Raw genomic sequence first — 21,940 nt, forward strand, 5'->3', positions numbered from 1 at the left:
ATGGCCTACGAGCATTTTGACAGCGCATCGTAAGCAAAATGCAGTAGACTTGCGTTAATTCAACTCCAGTTATTCCGATCCTGACCGATGCTCCCAGCTGGTGCCCATACATTTCTATCGGACCGAGCTGTTGTTATTTCAGTCCTGAAATTAACCTTCACGGGATCATTTCAACTTGGCTGGTCATCACGTACACGCCCAACTCCTATGGTGAGTTAGTGACTTCCCTAATGGCAGCATTCATCTTGGTGGCGCATAGGGTACAGAAAATGTCGAACATCATTATCGTCATCAGCCTGTTTTATGTCCATGCAGGACGAAGGCCTCTTCCTGCGATCTCCAATTACACCTGTCCTGTGCCAACCGATTCCAACTAGCGCCCACGGATTTCCTAACTTCATCGCTCCACCTAGTCTTCTGCTGTCCTCGACTGCGTTTCCCTTCTTTTGCAGGGTTCGCACAGCCCCTTGAAACCCTTGAATATCCTTGATATTGACAGCATAAGTTCAAGGGCCCTTGAAACTACTTGAATACCTGTGAGCTCCTTGTAATCCTTGAAAATCCCGTGGGATTTGTTCCGCTAGAGAAAATTAACGAAGTACCTCCGCAAGTCATGCTGATTTTAAAGGCCCTTTCGCTTACGAATGCCCATGAAAACAAGCTGTGTTGACTAAAGGGCAACATCAAGAAGACTCGGTTTTAAATCCCGCAGCCCCTGCGTCGTCTGGCAACTAGTATGCATCGAAAATCAAATCCAATCCAATGCTAGGCATATCGCTCGGTCGGTTATAGTGCCTAGAATATACTCTAGTGTACCGTTCACCGAGCATCTGCAACGGGCGACGTTGGCACGGGCAGTGATGCCTGCCGCCGTGGGCCACCAGACGGCGATGCCTGTCGGCATCATGCTAAACCGTGGGTAGTTCGACTCGCATTCGTTTGCGATGCGTTGATTGCAATGCGTAGTTCAGTTCGCGCCTTGCTGCCGCTTTCGTTGCAGTCTTTTCTTCTTGTAAGTGGGTGTTTTGCGTCTATGTGTGCGCTCGTCTGTCTAAAGAAACTTTAAACAGGCCGCGAAACTGCGATTTCCCAGACAGAGACGTGGAATGAAACGGCTCCTCTCATTACCCAGCACGTCCGCAGACCCCGAATGTATCGCGGATGGAGACAAGAACATAACAGAGGCAGATCGCCGGGCAAATGGGGATGCTCGCGTCGTGTCTCGCCTGAAGTCTGCCCATGCCTCAGCATGGTCCGGCACAGTCTCGTAGTGCTGCGCACCAAGCGGCCGGCGGCGGAAGGCATCACTCTCGGTGCTACCGCGACACCCGCGCTCGGTGCACTAGTGAGTGCTCTTTTATGCACTATAGTTGGACCGACTCTCGGCCTCGTGCGCGCCATTTCAGTGAAGTTCGCGTTGGCGTTGTGTGTTTGCTTTGACAAGATGCCAGGCGGGAAGTGCAAGTTTCAGCCTGCGTGGCTGCAACATACGGACTATCGTCACTGGGTGAGACCGGAACCAAGCGATCCTTATCGAGCAAAGTGCGCAATATGCCAGAAGACGGTCGACATTGCAACGATGGGGAAATCTGCCTTGAAGAACCACCAGAAAGGCGCGAAGCACCGATCCAAAACTGCAGCAGGTGAGGGCTGCTCATCCGTCGCAAGTTTCGTGCAAGTGGGAAATCTGACGTCCGTGGCTCCTTGTAAGCGTGAAACCACGGCAACTTCCTCTCGGGCTGCGACACTTGACGAATACTGCAGAAAGCATGATTCCGTGATCGAAGCCGAGATTTTGTGGACGATGAAAGTTTTGTCGTCACACTACTTCTACAGCTCCATTGGATCCATTTCCCAGCTATTCCAAAAGATGTTTCCGGATAGTGAGGTCGCGAGAAGCTTCACTTGCTCTGAGAAAAAATGCGCGTACGTCGCGTGCCACTGTCTGCGCCCATTTTTCACTTCGCAGGTGCAACAAATGATGGAGAAGTCTGACGATTTCGTTGTGCTTTTTGACGAAACCTTGAATGAATACCTGCAAAGAAAACAACTTGATGTTCACGTCAGATTGTGGAACAACTGTGAGGTGACAACCAGATACCTGACTTCAACATTCATGGGTCATAGCACAGCGGACGACCTTATGCAGAAGTTGACGGAAACTCTCGCGTCCTTTCCCCTGAGCAGGATTGTGCAGCTCTCGATGGACGGCCCGGATGTCAACTGGAATCTTTTCAACAAGTTGCAGCAGCACATGAAGAATGACTTTCAAGTTCAGTGCTTGGATATTGGCTCATGTGGCTTGCACACAGTGCATAATGCTTACAAAGCAGGAATGCATGTAACGAGCTGGCCAGTTCACACCTTTCTGTCGAGCTTATTCTCACTCTTCCATGATGCACCGGCCCGCCGTGAAGATTTTGTTGAAGAAACAAGGAGCAAGCTCTTTCCACTTGCTTTCACACCCCACCGTTGGGTCGAGAACGTGCCAGTACTGGAGAGAGCCCTGGCTATATGGGAGCATTTGAGGCACTACACCGAAGCAGTGAGCGACCATAGGCTACCCTTGCCGAAATGTAGAGAGTATGAGAACGTCAGTGATTTTCTAAAGGACCAGCTTGCACTTGCGAAACTGAACTTTTCCCTAAACGTTGCAATGGTTGTGCAGCCTTTATTGACTGTTTTTCAGAGTGATTCTCCAAAGACATTTTTTTTTTTGCGAAAGAGCTTGAAACTGTCTTGAGGAGCCTCCTTGCAAGGTTTATGAAGCACTCGGTGTTGACAGAGGCCACGAGCATCACGAAACTGCTGCGAATTGATGTTCATGATACTGCCAATTACACGACACTTGAGAAGGTGGACGAGTGGCTGAGAAGATTTTAAAGTGCGGAAAAGCGAGTACCAAGTGTGTTTTTGAATTTAGGGGTGAGTGTCGGAAGTTCATTGTGAACATGATCCTGAAAATCATAGAGAGAAGTCCTATTAGGTACTCTCTGGTTCGAGGGTTGTCATGTTTTGACCCCAGTGAGATGTCAAAGACAGAAATGTGCCTTGGAAAGCTGAAAGTTGTTCTTAACTGTTTAATTGACAGCAAGCTTCTTTCTGAGCACAAGAGCGATATTGTGTGTGCACAGTACAGTCAGTTCTGCCAAGAAAAACGGCATGAACTGCAAAACTATGAAAGAGACCAGGAACGCCTTGACATTCTCTTCATGCGCCTTTTGAAGCATGACCCGGCGTTCTCGATGTTATGGGAAGTACTGAAGGTCCTTCTCTTGCTTAGCCATGGGCAGGCGTCAGCAGAAAGAGGTTTCAGTGTAAACAAGCAGATCGCGGTCGAAAATATGGCAGAGCTCTCGTATATCTCACAACGAGTCATCTGCGAGGCTGTGAAAACCCACGGTGGGCTGCTTAATGTTCCGCTGTCGAAAGAACTGAAGTCATCAGTGCGCCAAGCCAGGCATAGGTATGCGTTATACATGGACGAACAGAAGAAGCAAGCTGTAGCACAACAGGTAACCTTGAAGAGAAAAGAACTCGAGCTAGAGCTGCAGAGCATGCGAGAGAAGAAGACAAAGCTCCAAAAAACTCTTAAGTGCTTGCAGGAGTCAGCGGATCGCTTTTCGGAAGACGCCGAAGCAAAATATGACCTGACTTGTCTTGTCAAGGCCAACAGTTTCTGCCGAACAGCCAAAGAAAAAGAAGCGGAGATAACAGCTCTTGAAAGAGAAATTAATGCGAAAATAGGGCTCCTTTCCTAAGTCATGTGACGAAATAAAATTACGCTAACACTCCTTGAATTGTGCCTTTTTGCATCCTTGAAATCCTTGAAATGTCCTTGAATTTTCAGCCAAATATTGTGTACGAACCCTGCTTTTGGTACCCATTCTATAACCCTAATGGTCCAACAGTTATCTAACCGGCGCATTACATGACCTGCCCAGCTTTGTTTTCTCTTGATGTCAATTAGAATATCGTCTATACTTGTTTGCTCTCTGATCCAAACCGCTCTCTTTCTGTCTCTTAACATTATTCCTAGCAATCTTCGTTCCATCACTTCTTGCACGGTCCTTAACTTGTTCTCATGCTTCTTTGTCTCCAAGTCTCTGCCCCATATGTCAGCACTGTATAATGCACTGATTGTACACTTTCCTTTTCAATTATACTGGTAAGCTTCCAGTCAGGAGCTGACAATGTCTGCTGTATGCGATCCAACCCATTTTTATTCTTCTACGGAATTCCTTCTCATGATCATGGTTCCCTGTAATTCATTGACGTTGGTACACGTACTCCTTCACAGACTCTAGAGGCTGACTGGCGATCCTGAACTCTTGTTCCCTTGCTCGGCTATTGATCATTATCTTTGTCTTCTGCATAATTATCTTCAACCCCACTTTTACACTCTCTCTGTTCAGGTTCTCAATCATTTGTTGGAACTCGTCCCCAGTGTTGCTGAACAGGATAATGTCATCTGCAAATCAAAGGTTGCTTAGATATTTGCCATCGATCTTTACTCCTAAGCCTTCACAGTTTAATAGCACGAATACTTCTTCCAAGCACGCAGTGAATAGTATTGGAGAGGTTGTGTCTCCCAGTCTGACCCCTTTCTTTATAGGTGTCTTCCTGCTTTTCTTGTGTAGAATTAAGGTAGCTGTAGAACCTCTGTAGATATTTTCCAAGGTATTTACGCAAGCGGTCTGTACCTTTTGATTACGTAATGTCTATATTACTGCTGTTATCTCTGCTGAATCAAATGCCTTTTCGTAATCTATGAAAGCCATTTAGAGAGGCTTATTGTACTCTGCCGATTTCTCGATAACCTGATTGATGACATAGATGTGATCCATTGTAGAGCATCCCTTCCTGAAGCCAGCCTGTTCCCTTGGTTGACAAGAGTCCATTGTTGCCCTTATTCTATTGGAGATTATTTTGGTAAATATTTTATATAATACTGGGAGTAAGCTAATGGGCCTATAATTTTTCAATTCCTTAGCGTCTCCCTCTTTGTACATTAGTATGACGTTTGCATTACTCCAGTTTTCTGGGACCCTTGCAGTCGATAGACACTTCGTATAGAGAGTCGCCAGTTTTTTAAGCATTATCTCTCTTCCATCTTTGATTAAATCGACTGTTCTTCCATCTTCACCTGCTGCTCTTGCCCATTTTATGTCTTGCAATGCCCTTCTGACCTCATTGCTATTTATAGGAGGTGTTTCTGTATCCTGTTTATTACTTTTTCTAATGGAGGTATCCTGACTCCTCTGGGTATTGTACAGGTCAGTATGGAAATCTTCCGCTTCTTTTACTATATCTTCGAGATCGCTGATGATATTACCCTGCTTATTTGTCAGTGCATACATCTTGGTTTCTCCTGCGCCAAGTTTTTTTCTCACTGATTTCAGGCTGCATCCCTTTTTTATGAATTCTTCAGTCTTTCTCACGTTATAGTTTCGAATATCACTTATCTTCGCCTTGTTAATCAGTTTTGACAGTTCTGTGAATTCAGTCTTATTTCTGGAGTTGGACACTTTCATTCTTTGTCATTTCATTATTAGGTCCTTTGCTAGTTGAGGGAGCTTGCCTACTGGTAGCCTTGGTTCCTTGCCTCCTATTTCAATTGCCAGCTTAGTTATGGTTTCATTCATTACCCCTATGTCATCATGATCATCTCTCTTGTTCTAAGGCTGCATATTTTTTTGCAAGTACCAGCCTGAATTTGTCTGCTTTTACCCTTACTGCCTCTAGGCTGATCTGTTTCTTCTTGATGAATTTTGCTCTTTCTCTCTTCAAATTGAGGTGAATCCTAACGCTCACTAGCCTATGATCACTGCACTTTACTCTACCTGTCACTTATACATCCTTCACTACGCTGGGATCAGCAGAAAGTATGAAGTCAATTTCATTTCTTGTTTCACCATTAGGGCTTTTCTAGGTCTACTTTCTGTTGCTGTGGTTCCTGAGGACGATGTTCATTATTTGCAGCTGATTCATTTCCGCGAATTCTACCAACATCTCTTCTCTAGTGTTCCTAGAATCAATGCCGCTGTTGCCAATTGCTTGTTCACCAGCCTGCTTTTCCCCCACTTTTGCATTAATGTCACCCATGGCTGTAGGATATTGAGTTTGCCCTTTTCTCCTCTCTAATTCAACATCTTCGTAAAACTGTTCTATTTCATCATCATCATGACTGGAGGTTGCAGCATAGACTTCTGATACTTTTATTATATGCCTCCTATTTACCGTATTTACTCGCATAATGATCGCACCCATGAATTTTGTCGTCAAAATTCGATTTTTTTTAATTCCCCGTGTAATGATCGCACCCCGAACTTGCCGCAGTGATATGTCGTGTGCCAAGTCTAGCTAATATTGATCGCGCTTACCATCTGTCGAATGCTATGTGAACGACTCTTCAAGACAAACCAAGCTGTCTGCACGCACCAAACATTCTTAAGTAGATGCCCAACTTCATTACTTTCATCACTTTCCGCACTTCCATGACAAAAAGAGGTACAACCAAACTTGCCTTTATTATGTTTAGGCTTTGTAATGGTTGTGGTAAACAACAACAACAAAAAAGGTGCCTTTCGATTCTTCTCATCTGCACTCGTGGGCACGCAACAAATCGCGAGCGGAAACTATAGTAGCCACGTTTACACTGATACGTTAAAAATGTACCCGATTCATACGCCGATACTTGTAACACAACTAAGATATTTGCCCACCCTTAGCGGAAACGTGCCGTATTAGGATAGTAGTGAAGACAGATGCCGCAGTTTCCGCAGCATGCCGGCGATATGTTTCTATGTCGCTGGCAGCTAAGCGTGCCCACCTGTTTCTGTCCCCTCAAAGTGGACAAGGCTACGTTATTGCCTCAAACTTGCCGATATTAACGATATTATTCATTACTGATACGGAAGAAACTGTTTCAATGCACGTAATGTACTCACGAGAAGGAAAAAAAATCGCGTTTGGCTTGTCGGCTTGCTCTGCCGGCCGCCATTTTCGTTTTGGTATCCCGCAGCAAACGCGGGCCGAAAAAAATTTCTGATTTCTTTTCGCGGGAAATTTAACCTGCGTAATGATTGCATATCGTTTTGACCGCAAATAAAGATGGGGACAGAGGGAGAAAAACACATAAACAGCATGGGCGGCAACTTTCAACTGTTTTATTCACAGCAGCCCGTGAGCATATATAGGCAAAAAGAACATGCGCAGATCGCCGCAAACAAGAATACACATCAGCTTAGCGTGGCAACCAATTATCAAAAAAATCTATTTCCGATTGAAACAACCTAATGGAGGTATCGCTAACACATTCTTGGCCTTTCTTTTTTATGTGATAAGCCTCCATCAGTTCACGTGCAGTCTGGTCATGGCTTCTCCCCAGAATCTTTATCTCCTCAAAAAGAGGTGCACAGCGACAGGCATTGCAGTGCGCAGGTAAGTGCGCCAATTCATCTTTCGTTAACTTTTGCTCATGTTCCCTGGCTCAATCATTTAGGCACCGTCCAGTCTGCCCTATGTAGGACTTGCCACACGCCAGGGGGATTTCGTACACAACTCCTACATTGCATTTGGCATACGGCTTGGTGTGGTTCTTACCACAACCTTGCCTTCCTTTAGGATCACGGGAGGTGCGGGGGCAGAGCCGCGCCAGCCGTGCTGTTTATGTGTTTTTCTCCCTCTGTCCCCGTCTTTATTTGCGGTCAAAATGATATGCAGTAAATACCAAATAGGCCAAAGTGAAGTTCTTCTGTAATGATCGCAGCCCTGATTTTGCGTCAGTTTTCCTGACAAAAAAGTCCGATCATTATGCGAGTAAATACGGTAGTTTAATACAACTACAGCTACCCTCTTAATAATGCTGTAGAATTCGTCAATGTGGCCCGCTATGTCCTTATAGATTAGGAATTGTACCCCGTATTGCTTCTTATCTAGGAGACCTCTATAGTGAGGACATGTCTGTTATTCAGCAATGTATAAGCCTCACCAGTTCTAATCTCACTAAGGCCGATGATATCCCAAACAATGTCTGATATTTCCTCAAAGAGTCCTGCTAAGCTAGCCTCACTCGAGACGGTTCGGGTGTTAAACGTTGTGGGGTCTGATGTGGGATTCTCACACCGTACTCTTGGGACAAAGGAACGACAACACACAGTAGTGCAAACAATCACAAGGGCATTTATTGCACCTTTCATAGATCAATGCCTGCTAGCCGAGTTGCTATCCACAAAACATGCCGATGGGCGCGCGACAAATCTAGAAGTCCGACTCACCACGTCCTCGCGAGTGAGTATGTTCGCCCCATGCTGGATCCCAACGCCTGGTCGTTCGCGTGTATAGTCACGCGAATCGTGGCGCGTTTGAAGGCGGCCACGCGAGGCGGTCTCGCAGAAGCCTGGGTCGCCGCGCGCTCGCGGGAGACGTCCCCGCCGTGCGCCGACCCGCCGGGCAAGAGCGGCGCTGCACGTCCGTGCTGCTAGCTGTCTCCAACCCAAGAGAGAGCCCTTGTCTCTCCCGCACCCAGGTAACCCCGCATGGATGGATGGATGGATGTTATGAGCGTCCCCTTTGGAACGGGGCGGTGGCTTGCGCCACCAAGCTCTTGCTACTATGCTGCCTAATATCCTACCTAGGTTAACCAATGAAAAAAAAAAAAACACTATGAACTACCACGGCGCTAGTGTTGCGCAGCAGTGCAACACTAGTGCCATCTCTCGCACTGCGCTTGTACCACTCCAACCGCCGCGTGCGCGGCGAAGCCGCACTACAGGAGACGCGCTATGCGGGAAAAACATCAGGGGAGGCGCGAGGGTCGCGCATCCCCACATCCCTCCAACCTTAAATCACTTCTTATTCCGGCGAAACGTGACACGGTCTAACATTAACCCGTGCTTCGCGAACAGGGTGATACATGCAACAGTGGTCGCGCTGAGGAAATGTCCACACGCTGTCCATAGCATGCGAGCCGACATTGTCCTTGGGTGCACCGCTGGCATCCGCTGGTCACAGCAGCGGCTTTGCAGCCTCGACAGCACGATCCCAGGCCAGGACTCCGGAGACGACGACGCAGTAGTCGGTACGAGCAAGCGTCGCTCGCGCTGACTCGCCCTGCTGGCGGGAGCCGCAGTAGCTGTCGGTGACCGCCGGCTCTTTTGTCCGGCGCCGAGGGTTGTGAGCTGGATACAGGAGGCTGCCGAAGTCACCGCGCCGAACTGGCCACAGCATCACCATCACCCGGGGTGGCTCGATCGTAGTCCGGGGCAGCAGCGCAGATGATGTGCAGGTGACGGCAAGCCCGGGGTGACTCCAATCACGCTGCGTACACTCAACACACTCGGCAAACACTTAAGTAGTGCAAGGAAGAGGAATTCTGCATGCGTATCGCCCACGTGGTACGATGTTCAACTCGGCTAGCAAAAGATCGGGCAGCTACTCAGATGCTAAGTTCACGTGAACAAAGCTCGCTTCCTTGAGTCGAACGGGTAATTTCAATTCGTGCGAGGCTAAATGGAATGAGGGAAGCAAATTGCAACGCCTCAGCGCCACGGTCCACCCGGTTGTGTCCCTCCACGTGAGACAGGCAGCTTCGTAAAGCCTTAGGCCTAAAGCGTCGCTACCCTGACAACAACCGGCATCCAAAAACAACACCCACAATGGGCGCAAAACAGGCAGCTGCGAGGAGACGTCAGCTCGGTGAGGTGGTCCTACCCCGCTCGGTGCACACAGCATCCGAGTTGACGGCGCCCACTGTCCCAGATGGTGTCGGAGCGCCCGGTGCCAGGCCGCAATACCAGTCAGCCCGTAGTGGCACCCGTGGCCCGCGGCCACACGGCTCCCAGAGCCGCGACTTCATCCGAGTCAAAGAGATAGAAGAAGCTATTTGCATAAGAAATTCGGACCACCCACGAGGCTTCCGTACTCACTCGCTTCAGGCTTGCCACTACTCCGCGGGCGCTCAGCCTCGCTCTCCCAGGATGCAGACCACGTGGCTCTCGTACCAACGAATGCCATTAAAAAAAAAACACTTGCGAAAAGGCTTAGCATGTTGACATGTTCAAACACACTACAGCCACCGCCGCCTCGCTCAAGAAAGCACGCCGCTGACGCTAGCGATCAAAATCCACGCTAGGCCTACGCTTCGGTTCAAACAAAGGTCTCGAACGAAGCAACACTTAAAATTATCGTCCGATGCCCCAAGAGTCCCACGTTGGGCAGCCAGATGTGGGGTCTGATGTGGGATGCTCACACCGTACTCTTGGGACAAAGGAACGACAACACACAGTAGTGCAAACAATCACAAGGGCATTTATTGCACCTTTCATAGATCAATGCCTGCTAGCCGAGTTGCTATCCACAAAACATGCCGATGGGCGCGCGACAAATCTAGAAGTCCGACTCACCGCGTCCTCGCGAGCGAATATGTTCGCCCCATGCTGGATCCCAACGCCTGGTCGTTCGCGTGTATAGTCACGCGAATCGTGGCGCATTCGAAGGCGGCCACGCGAGGTGGTCTCGCAGAAGCCTGGGTCGCCGCGCGCTCGCGGGAGACGTCCCCGCCGCGCGCCGACCCGCCGGGCAAGAGCGGCGCTGCACGCGCGGCACGTCCGTGCTGCTAGCTGTCTCCAACCCAAGAGAGAGCCCTTGTCTCTCCCGCACCCAGGTAACCCCGCAGCAGCGCAACACTAGCGCCATCTCTCGCACTGCGCTTGCACGGTCGATCCAAATAGGTCGCGAAGCTTCGGGCGAAAAGCGGTTCAGTACAGATTGTCACCGACATCAGCATGGGGGGTTATGGGAGCAGCGATTGAAGCGCGACTATGTTTGGAGGGAACAAACATTGGGAAAGAAAAACGCGTTTTTTAATTCAAACGAGACACAGTTAGATTCATTCAAAGAAAATACAATTCCTAGACAATTTTATACATTCTTGACGAGTTAAGAAAATACAAGTTAAATTTTATTATTATTAATAAATGCATTTCCTTTTAAGCGCCCATCGCTACAGGGGGCGTTGACGCCACTATCACTCGCAATGCAACGCACGTCTTGAAATGGGCAGAAAGGCGCACTCATATCACCTGTTGAAATACGCCCCCCTCACAGTTTGTACTTTCTTGCTTGTCAAAGTTTGTCTGAATTTGGTGACGTGGGTAGCTTCATTGCTTCTGAATCTGTGCAGTCAAATGTAGTGAGTTACGACCGCCAGATAATTGTGTAGTTGTTTTCGTGCGACCGCGCTGGCCGACGGGCTTGGCATCCAACAATAGGATCAGCACTCTACACCTAAAGCTTTCGTCCGCCTCCAAAGAAAGTATGTTCTGTGCAGGGATGCGATTTCGACAACCGTACGGCTGGCCTTTTCCTGCATCGCTTTCCACGCTGAAAGCTCGAAACGCCCATCCAGTCGAATGGCAGGGCATTTGAATATATAGCTCCAAAGGAAGAACAAAAAACAAATTTCGCGCCTTCGAAAACAAAATGACGTCACTTCTGCTTTTAACGGACATTGCGTCACATTATTTTTTCTTCCGCCGGAAGTGTTCCCACCACATACAGATGGTGCTAAGCCCCATGGACCGCCGATGGACCGCCATGTTTTGAACGTATGGGCTCCTATGGAAGCTTCGCTACCAGGTACATTTACCTTGGCGCTTGTACCACTCCAACCGCCACGTGCGCGGCGAAGCCGCACTACAGGAGACGCGCTATGCGGGAAAAACATCAGGGGAGGCGCGAGGGTCGCGCATCCCCACAACGTTGCAAGGGTCAGCTTCCATAGACGGCCTGTCTGCACCCAGAGAATCTTAGCACCCTCTGCTGCGTTACAGGTCTGGCCGCAGTCTTGGTCTGATGCTCCGCAGCTGCTGGGGTCTGAGGGCCATTGGGTAATTGAGTGAGTCATTTGGAAGGGAGTGGCCGAATACTGCGCCAGAGAGGCCAATTCCTGTTCTGGGGAGGGAGTGTCTTGTTGAAGCATAGTGGGCCTTCCTAATTTGGTTGTAGCTGGATTAGTATAGCCCAACCTGCTCTCGGCATCTTTTGCCAGTGAGTGGCATCACTCCAAACCTGCAAATGTTGTGCACTGGAAGAGGTGAATTTCAAGCTCACCATCATCAAAAAAAAAAATGTGCTCCATATGTTGCCTTAAATGCCTGTTTTAGGTTTACCCTGGGAAGATTTTCTAGTGAGAACGGTAGCTTACAAAGAATTATTGCAGTATTCACCCAGTTCCTTTTTTTTTTTCCATGAAAGTTACGTCTTAAATTGCTTGGGCAGTGTGATCTGAAACAAAAACCAAAATTGCATTTTTGGCATCCAAGCATCAGACCCAGCCAAGCCAGCATCATCGCCATCACAAAGAGACAGCTACGGGTGGGGACAAAACAAACTGTCTCGCATGGCATGGCAATGACGATGCTCTGCTTTCAGTCTGATTACAGAGGCACAGTTACACAATAAGGTATTTGGATGTTCAACTTTTGGCAACACATTGCATCACATATTCTTGCTGTTTTAGAGATTTGTATGCGTTGCAGGATCAACCAGCCACGTGGTTAGTCTAGGCATGGGCCACAATCTCATCTGCGATTGTCAGAGTCGTTTGATGAATGCAGACTATCAAATGTGCTACGCACCATATGAAGGATGACATGTTATGCTCTTAATAAACAGCAATAAAGTGCTGTCTGAGAGTGCAACCATAAATATTAGGTAAATAAATCCCTATTCTGCGAAAGTTAGAAGTTTGCTGTTATTGTCTTTTCCGTGCTACCAGAATAGGAAACATGCTACATTTTTCTTGCTAAAGTATCAGGGGCCCATTCGATTTACATCTGGTTTTGGGAACTCTACTGTCGTTTTACGTTAGTTTTCTACTTTGAGTCCATAAAAGGTGGGTGCTCATTCAATTCGGTGGTGGTGTGTTGGAATCGGGGCAAATACTGCCGATGAGTCACCGGTGTCTTTCTGTGCTCTTTGTGAATGTGTTTAATTAGAGCCGTTAAATAATTTTACCAGTTTCATCGGCCTCTTCAGGGTCAAACAAGCAGAAGTTGACTGTATCACTATTCCTGCTCAACTAAGTGGCCAAATCAGCACACAGTCGTGCAGGTGTGATCTCAATTGTTTGCCTAAACTTTGTCCTTCTGGCTTCAAGCGGCTTCGTGACTTTGTAAACTCATTTTCAACAATGTACTGTGTAATAAAGAATTATATACACATTATTAAAATTATCTGATGGCACGATTCAAACACAAAACCTCTAGCACAGAAGCCTGATATTGAAACCATTAAGCCATCGACGTATGCATCGACAAACAATGTGAAATGCCCTTATGAATTTATCGCGGGCACGCCGGTGCCTTGAGACACTTGCCACGTTTCGATTTGGCCACCTCGACGAGTTCAGTCATTTCAATTAACAATTGTGCATGTTCTCGGTGTCTTCTGCCCTTCGAAGAGTATAGATTGCTCTGAAATTTACGACAACAAAGGCATATAAAGGATAATAAACAAAGTCACAAGAACGTCTGAATCCACAAGCACGAAGATCAGACAAATCCATGTACTTTCCATCATTCCCGTGGTGGGTCAACGACTGCAGCAGCATGGTTTCCTTTAGTATATTGCAGGAAACTCTATGGCTGGCAGTGCTGTGAAGCTGAATAATCGAGCATGTCTAAATTATAAGTCGGCAACTGTATTTTTTGTTGTCAACTGGTGAAAACATTGTGCCTCTCTCTTTATCTCTCAGGGTGGCAGAGCCATTCGGTCTGGCCGGCGGAGGCTCGCTAAATCGGTGAGTGCCCTGGCCACATGTGGCATCAGTAGAAGATGGCAACAGTAGACTTGTCATTGACTATTTTTCCTCCCCAGTTTTTAACTCGCAGTTCCAGCTGCCAGCTCAATCCCCACACCAGCATGCCATTTGCTGGTGCTCTGATTGTTCATAAATTGGCACATATATTCAGGTGCTCTGTCTAGCTTTCATTTATGCAGTATTCAACAGATTTTTCGGACTCCTATAGTTCGGACCCGATGGATATTCCAGACTTCATATATGCATCGTCAGTGTTCCTTTAGAGCTAATGCGGTACTCGCAAACTGTTTTTCAGATGAATTTAGGGCCCAGAGTTCAATTTTCTAGACTAGTCGCTCGTCTTGGATGCCGCCATGTTGCATTTTCAGCTTGCTTGCTGGCCTGGCTTGGGTTCCAATTGCCAGCTTTATGGCCTCTAAGACTGGTAGGCGCACACTATTGCCATGCCCGCTCTTCCTTCGCTAACAAATTGCTTCAGGGGATAGAACTTTTTCTCTTTAGAGTGCAGCTCTAGGCACCCTGTCACGATCTGCCCAGGTTCGTGTATGAGAAAGGGTTCGAAACACCCTCCGTTAGACAGACGCTCCGCAGCGTGGTGATGAACGATGACTGACCGCCGAGCAGCTGTGCTCGCCGGTGTTTATGTGCGGTGACCAATGTTGTCTAATGAGCCTGACAGACCACTGAGCATGGCGGGTCAATGATGATTATGCCTGAGGGGGCATCACATGCTTGTTACACCTCTTTACCCCCAGTCTGTTTGTTGACAACAAAAGAAATGTCCAAGTTCAAAGTATGAGGCTCTGCCTCTGTCCCAGCTAAGTCGATGGTGCCTGCTATCCAGGCGAGTAACAGTCTGGCGGCCTCCGCGGTCGAGTACTCCACCTGGGCAACGGTGTTAACGGGTTGGGCGTGGCAATGCCGGGTGCTGCCTGAGCCAGCCTCGCTCCATCCGGAGGGTCCGCAGTGGTCGGCCTTGTGAGTGGTGCCGGACTTGACACTGGCCCAACGGTGCCGTACCACTGGCAACGCTTGCCACTTCCGAGGTGGCCGGTGCTCCGCTGGAAGTGACTGTTGTTGCTGCTAGTTCTTCTGCGGGCTGGAACTCTGAAGTGGCAGTCGAGGGTGCTGGCTGAATCCCGAGGCGATGCCTAACAGGGTCGGCTTGTCTGTGCCACGTGGCCCCATCTGGCATGCGGACGAGCAGTAATGAGGCGCTGGCAGGAGACGCTACCTGTCAGGTGGACCAGGGTGGGCCAGGATGGAAGTTCCTGGCGAAAACTGGAGCTCCCAGCTCTGGCAAAGGCCCAGGATTGTACCCTAGGTCAGCAGCCAGCTTCTGCTTCAGTTGCTTCAAGAGCACTGTGGATCGGTGGTCCGGATGCAAGACGTCCAAGGGTGTCTTGACCATTCGACCCAGCACGAGCTCACAGGGGGCAGGCCAGTGACATCGTGGGGCGTGGTCCAGTACTGGAACAGTATCCGGGCAATCTGGCTCCGGAAATCTCCAGCCTGGCTCTTCTTGAGCTTGTGCTTAATGGTTTGCACCACACGGTTGGCTGCATCGTTTGAAGCAGGGTGGTACGGCGGAACCATCATCTGGCAGATTTCATTTCTCATCAGCCAGGCCAGGTACTCTGTGCTGGTATAAGCAGGACCATTGTCGGACAGAATGACATCCGGCAATCCCTGGGCGGCGAAGACCTGTCGTAGCACTGCAGTGACCATGCCTGCTGGTGGGTTGGTGACAAGTACAACGTCCACCCACTTCGAAAAGGCGCCTACCACCGTCGGGAAGTAATGGCCCTTGAAGGGCCCCCAAGATCCACGTATAGGCGGGACCAGGATCTCGTGGGAGTGGCCAGGGGAGATTTCCACATGACGTGAGGCCCGCTGATGCTCCTGGCAGATTTGGCAGCTCTGCACCATGTGAGCGATGTCCTGGTCCAGGCCAGGCCGCCAAACATGAGACCTGGCCACCAAACATGAGACCTGGCCACCATCTTGGTCTTTCCCACGCCAGGATGACCTGCGTGCAGCAATTGCAGGACCCTGGACCGGAGACTTTGTGCGAACACCACCTTGGAACCCCACAGTAGGCAGCTCTGCTGCAAGTTGAGCTCCACGGCCTTTTGGCTATAGGCCTGCTGGACCAGTTACTCCCCACGGGACACCGCCTTGACCACCTGAGATAGGACTGGGTCCCGGCTGGCCGCTTGCGATACCCCAGATCTTCAGACTACCTCCAGGTATGCGTACTCCAGCATGAACATTTCAACAGGTTCTGGAACAGCATCAGGCACCTCTTGCAGGGACAGGTGGCTCAGGGCATCGGCAGGTCCCAGGTCCTTTCCCGGACGGTAAACCAGCTGGTAACTGTAAGCTGCCAGCCTCAAGGCCCAGTGTACCACTTGAGGAGATGCCTGCATGGGAACGGCCTTGTCAGGCCCCAGCAGCACCAACAGCAGTCCGTGACCGCCTCGAACTTCCAGCCCCACAGATACTGGTGGAAGCATTCGACACCAAACATGAGGGCCAGGCCTTCCTTGTCCAGCTGGATGTAGTGTTGCTCTGCAGCATGAGGCCGACGAGAAGCAAATGACACAGGGCATTCCTGGCCATCCTTGTCCCGCAGTACAGCAACGCATCTACGATCAGGATGACAGACTTTGCAGCATCGAAGTGTACCAGCACTTGAGCCTTGGTGATTAGCTCCTTGCTGCGCTGGAAGGCCCGGTCCTGCTCCTTCTTCCAGACCCATTGCTGACCATCTTGAAGCAGAAGATGGAGCAGCTATAGATGCTCCGACAGGTTCGGCAGGAAATTCCTGTAGAAGTTGATGAGGCCGAGGTAGCTCTGAAGCTCCTTCTTATTCTGGGGCTTAGACACCTTGAGCACAGTATCAACTTTGCGGGGAGCCAGGGCTAGGTCAGTCTGGGAAATGACATGTCCCATTTAGTCAACGCTGGGGACCAGAGAAATGCACTTTTCCAGCTTAAGCTTGAGACCGGCGTCCTGCAGTCATGCCAGGACGTTGTGCAGGTTCTGCAACTGCCACGTGCCTCATGCCCCTGAAGTGGTCATCCATCTCCCTCTGAAGTATGGCTTAGGTTGAGGCCACGCCAAACAGTAAGCGCATGTACTGGAAGAGCCCCAAAGTTGTCGATATTGTGACAAACTTCCGGGAGGCATCCTGGAGCACCAGCTGCTGGTAAGCATCTCTGAGGTTGAGCTTGGTAAATTGCTGTCCACTGGGCAACGCTGACCAGACATCTTCAATCCGGGGCAATGGGTACCTCTCGACGGTAGCAACGGGGTTGATGGTAACTTTGAAATCCCTGCAGATCCTGACACTGTCGTCTCGCTTGAGGACTGTCACGATGGGAGCTGCAGATTCAGTTGTCTTGACGGGCACCAGGATGCCCTCTTGCTCTAACCATTGCAGCTCCTGGGTGACCCCATCCTTCAGGGCGAATGGCAGTGGGTGAGGCTTGAAAAAACGTGGCCGGGCTCCCTCAGGTACATGGATGCCAGCCGTCGTGCCGGCGAATGTGCCCACCCCTGGCTGGAACAGGGACTTGAACTCGGTTAGGAGGCTGGGGACGTCTTTCACCACATGCAGGCTGGCTTCGTGGTACTCTGGCAGGCGAACGCCCAGTGTATGAATCCAGTTATGACCCAGCAATGTTGGCGACGACCCCTTAGTTAAGTAAAGGGGAAGGGTTGCCTCCCTGTCGCCAAAGTGAACGCTGACCTCGGCTTGACCCTGGGAGAGCTGCTCGTAGTAGCTGCGCAGCATCACGCCCGAAGCCTCGAAGAACACATTGGAGAAGGTACAGTTGAAGAGTTTCCCGGCCATTATTGACATGCTGGCCGTTGTGTCCAGCTCCATGAAAATGGGGTGCCTGCAGATTTTGACAGTCAGCATGTATGGCAGCACAGACGACAGTACAAGGCCTGTGTGCCACATGTCGTGCGACTCCGGGAAACTGTGGTTGGCATTAAAATTGGTTAAATGAGAACCACTGTTTAACAGTGGTTAGGGGTGCACGTGTAACAAGGGTAGTAGTGTCCTTGTGTGGGTTGCAGCTTAGCAGCATTTCCACACACCATGCAGTGACACTCACCAACAGTGTGTGCTTGTACCATGATAAAATGAAAATAGTAAAAATCGGCTTTCGCACTCTACTTTAGTTATATTGTGATCCGATTACCTTGAAATACCACACATTCTTGTGTAAGGGCAGCATCCTTAAAGGCCAACTGCTACGAATTTTCAGTTTGGCTAAATTTGTTATAGATGAGTGCCTAGTATGTTCCAGTGGAGCAACCTTTGCAATGAAGTAGGGCTGATAACTGTGTAGTTTTCTTGTTAGCAGCCTTTTTTAAACAGCACCTAGACAGACGGTGTGTGCACCTAGTGGTTGTTGCTGCCTCCGACATAACTCTGTGTGCTGCGGGCAGCCTCGGGCACTGCCTTATCTCACAGGTCAGGCCGAGGAGCTGCGCGCTTGTAGGTCATGCGTCACTTTTGGCGAGCACTGATGGCAGCGTTTTCTTTTCTGTTTCTGTATCAAAAATGGCTATTTTTGCAATCTTTCTGTGACACTTCCGTTCATATTTCGATGTCACATTTGCACAGAGGCGTCTCCGTATCTACACATTCCTGAAGTACAGTTTTTATGCAGTCCGAAATTCAGTTGCAATTGGCCTTTAAATTTTGCCTTAAATTTATTTCGAAAAGAAGAGAAGCTTGCGGCTACACCACGTTCAAGCGTGATGTTCTGCCATCTGCTACACTCGGTGTGCAGAGTCATTGTCTCACGTGAAATCTGTCCTGTTGGCTGTGTGCCATTCAGTGAAGCACATTTGTTGTGAGACTGCTCTTACCTCTTGCTGGCTAATGGGAGTCCATGAGAAACATTCCCTCTCACCAGAGCAAAATGCTTGTCACCTGCTTCATTACTTTGTGATTTTGTCTCCTTCTTGCCCTCTGAACCTTTTCTTCTTTCCAACCTGCAGGTGGTGTCGATATCACTGCCCACAACCTCATCTCATAGATCAGTGGAGTTGCTTTCGAAATCGGAGTAAGTTTATTGTCTCTTACTGCATCTGGATCTGTGTGGGTCCCTGTTATAGATTCATGGCTCATTGGCCAGATTTGTAGATAAGTGAAGCTGCAAAACTACAGGAAGCTCTGCTAGTGGTGCAGTGTTGGCATAATGCTTTTTTTTTTTCTGCGCTAACTTCTTTAGTGCGCATATTTTCTGTTACTTGCAAGAAGATACAAAATGATCAAAATAGACTTCACACTCAGTAAGCAAGTGAATTCTGCGGAAATCCATCAGAGTGAATGAGATTTAGGAACAGATGTGTTGTGTACACATTACCCGTTGAGATTACACAAACCTGCAAAGGCACCCCATGATGTTTCTTCAGAAAGGAAGTATTGCAATCTTAAGGAAAAAAAATGGCTGTGGCTTAGGTAAGGTTAAGCCCAGGATGCGAAGCATACTAGCCTTTATTTTAGTTGTTGAACCACTGTTTAGCCTGGTGAACTGCTGTTGCTTGGCTATATTTGGTTCGGCTAGACGAAGAAACAACTCATGCATTACTGCTTCGCCTTCAAGAGTGGAACGCGACAGCGTTCCCGTCGACCCGCCAAGGGGTGTAAGACAATGGGCTACAGGGCAGCGACTATGCGCCCCGCATTGGACGCGGTGAGCGTCGAGCAAAGCAGCGTTCGGCGCGGCAACGAAATGTGCGCCTGAGCAAGAGACGCACGCCTTAGAAACAGCTCGTTTCTAAGGCAACACCGCATTCACTAGAGGCGCTTTTGTACCGCTTTGAAGCATCGTACTCGTGGCTCAGTGGTAGCGTCTCCGTCCCACACTCCGGAGACCCTGGTTCGATTCCCACCCAGCCCGTCTTGCAAGAGTTGAGCCAAAGCCACTTCTCCTCTGTCGTGACGTCACGGTGTCACGTGGTTTCATGGCGACACCGCCGCGCCTGAGGAGCTGGGTTGAGCTCTCGTAATATGCTTCGCATAAAAAAAAAGAAAGGAAGGCCTTTGCAGATGTATGCAAATACAAACAACTAGTACATGAAAGATATCAAAGATGTACAGTTGAACCTCACAATAACGTAATCGGCGGGGAACGCGGAAAAATTTGCTTTTGTGGGAATTTCATTGTTGTGAAAAGAAACAGCACAGATAGGTAATGTATCGCAGAACAATACTTTACTGTCAAAATCCCGTTAGCCTACATTGCAAGCTTTGCTCGAGGATATAGAACCGTATTGCCGACAGTGCAAAGTGCGTCACATGGGTCGACCAGCAGTGGCAGCACTGCCATAGCACAGTGTTCTTTGTCAGTTGCTTTCAGAGATGCGATCACTTTTGCAAGATTTTGCGTAACTCGGCACCGCACGCAGAGCAACAGCGCATGCAGCAGCATTTCTCCAGCGCACGCTGTTGCTCGTAGGCGCCAATGCGTCCGGTGCCGAGTGCAAAAGTGACCGTATCTTGTGTACCCGAAGGCAAACGATCGAAATAATGGCCTTCTAGCGTAAATCTATGGCCGGCACCGAATCCGCACATGATGCCTATCGGGTGGCACCAGAACTAGTGTTTTTGAAGCGAGGTATGCATATTCCCGGATGATCGCTCAATCATGGCCCGATGCATGACACTCCATATGCTGCGACCGCCATCTCAAGCGCCATAAACAATTCCATGTCAGTGGGATGTGGATTTCCTTGTTTTTGGTGCATTGTTCTCACCGAGGTGCACATTATGCAGTGCACTGCTGCAATCGGCGATTGTTCTTCGAAACGTGCGTTCAGTTTACGTTCAGTTTCGCCTCACATGATTGGCCTAGGCCTTGCCGAATCATCAGCCACGGGTAACGCAAACTGAATGAGCGTTTCGAACAATGATCCACGATCTCGCCTATAGTAGGCATGCAAAAGCCATCGTCTCATGTTGGTAGCAACATGCATGCCGCTTTAAATGGGCGATCAACAAACAAGATGGCGGCCATGATGTGTTTCCAGCACACTGACTGCTTCCGGCGCTTGGTTGTTTTTGTAAACAAAAATGGTGGCTCCCACACAAGTGTAATGTGGTATTTTGAAGAGTGTAGGTTAGGGCGTGCTGGTATTCCATAACTGAGGCATTTTAGCGCACGAAAAGGGACGAAAGACAGTGGCAAGGTAGGCACTGTGTCCGCGTCATGCCACTGTCTTTCGTCCTTTTTTGTGCGCTAAAAAACCTCAGTTATGTAATGTGGTAGTATTCTATGCAATTTTAGTGCAAAATAATTGCATTTGAGCAACTTTTGGAGCCTGCTACCCTTACGCGAGTAGGTAATATGCGGAGTAACATTCCCGGCAAATTTCGTTGATGTGGAATTGCAGTACAGTGACGTTTCATTGCCGAGGGGTACCAAGTGCATTAAATCCTATGGGGGTTTGCCGGGGATACGATAATGTATCTCTGTTGTGAGAATTTCGTTGTTGCGGGATTTCGTTATCGCGGGTTTCAACTGTATAAGATATTTTTTACAAACTTTGGAAGTTCTAGGAGCCTGGTATGGCACTGAATGAGATCTAATGAAGAGTTTGCAAATGCTTCACCCATATATATATCCAGTGCAAGTCTTCTCCAAATGCTGTACACAGAAATGCAAACAAAATAAGAATGAAGACTTAACACAGTAGAACCTTGTTGATACGGTCCCATTACATATGATTTCTCAGCACCAATGTTCGGGACCGAAAGCACATGATAACCCAATACAGTTATGCTCCTTTCTTACAATTTAATGCGTTCCCGGAACCAATGATCTATTGGCACCAACTTTCAGTACATCGCCAAACTGCGATCGTATGATACGATTTGTGGCTGCTAGATCCCATGTAAACGAGAAAAAGCTTGAGTCTCTTGCAATCGAGCACAGCAGCCGCGCGCCACAGCGTCATCCCTGCAGCACTCGCCCGCCTGTGTTGTCGAAACGGCAGCGCTCACTCACTTTCCTATTCTGATAGCAGCATATCTCCTCATGGGTCGCATGTCGCATGCTGCATTCACAGCTGTTGAGAACAAAAGAGAAA

The 21,940-nt window shown here is 48.9% G+C and overlaps 1 protein-coding gene and 1 pseudogene across 2 annotated transcripts in view; both read left to right on the forward strand.

The window, feature by feature from the left end:
* Nucleotides 1–21,940, forward strand: part of LOC139048140 (G patch domain-containing protein 2-like) — a 133,100-nt gene that overhangs the window by 66,623 nt on the left and 44,537 nt on the right. For both annotated transcript variants that reach the window (XM_070522648.1, XM_070522649.1), the window contains 2 exons: nucleotides 13,760–13,804; nucleotides 18,848–18,912. In XM_070522648.1, coding sequence (XP_070378749.1) covers nucleotides 13,760–13,804; nucleotides 18,848–18,912 — 110 coding nt within the window. The remainder of the gene's footprint in view (nucleotides 1–13,759; nucleotides 13,805–18,847; nucleotides 18,913–21,940) is intronic.
* On the forward strand, nucleotides 1,250–3,761 carry LOC139047453 (uncharacterized; annotated as a pseudogene).

The sequence above is a fragment of the Dermacentor albipictus genome, chromosome 7 (assembly GCF_038994185.2).
Source record: "Dermacentor albipictus isolate Rhodes 1998 colony chromosome 7, USDA_Dalb.pri_finalv2, whole genome shotgun sequence".
NCBI classification, from domain to species: domain Eukaryota; kingdom Metazoa; phylum Arthropoda; class Arachnida; order Ixodida; family Ixodidae; genus Dermacentor; species Dermacentor albipictus.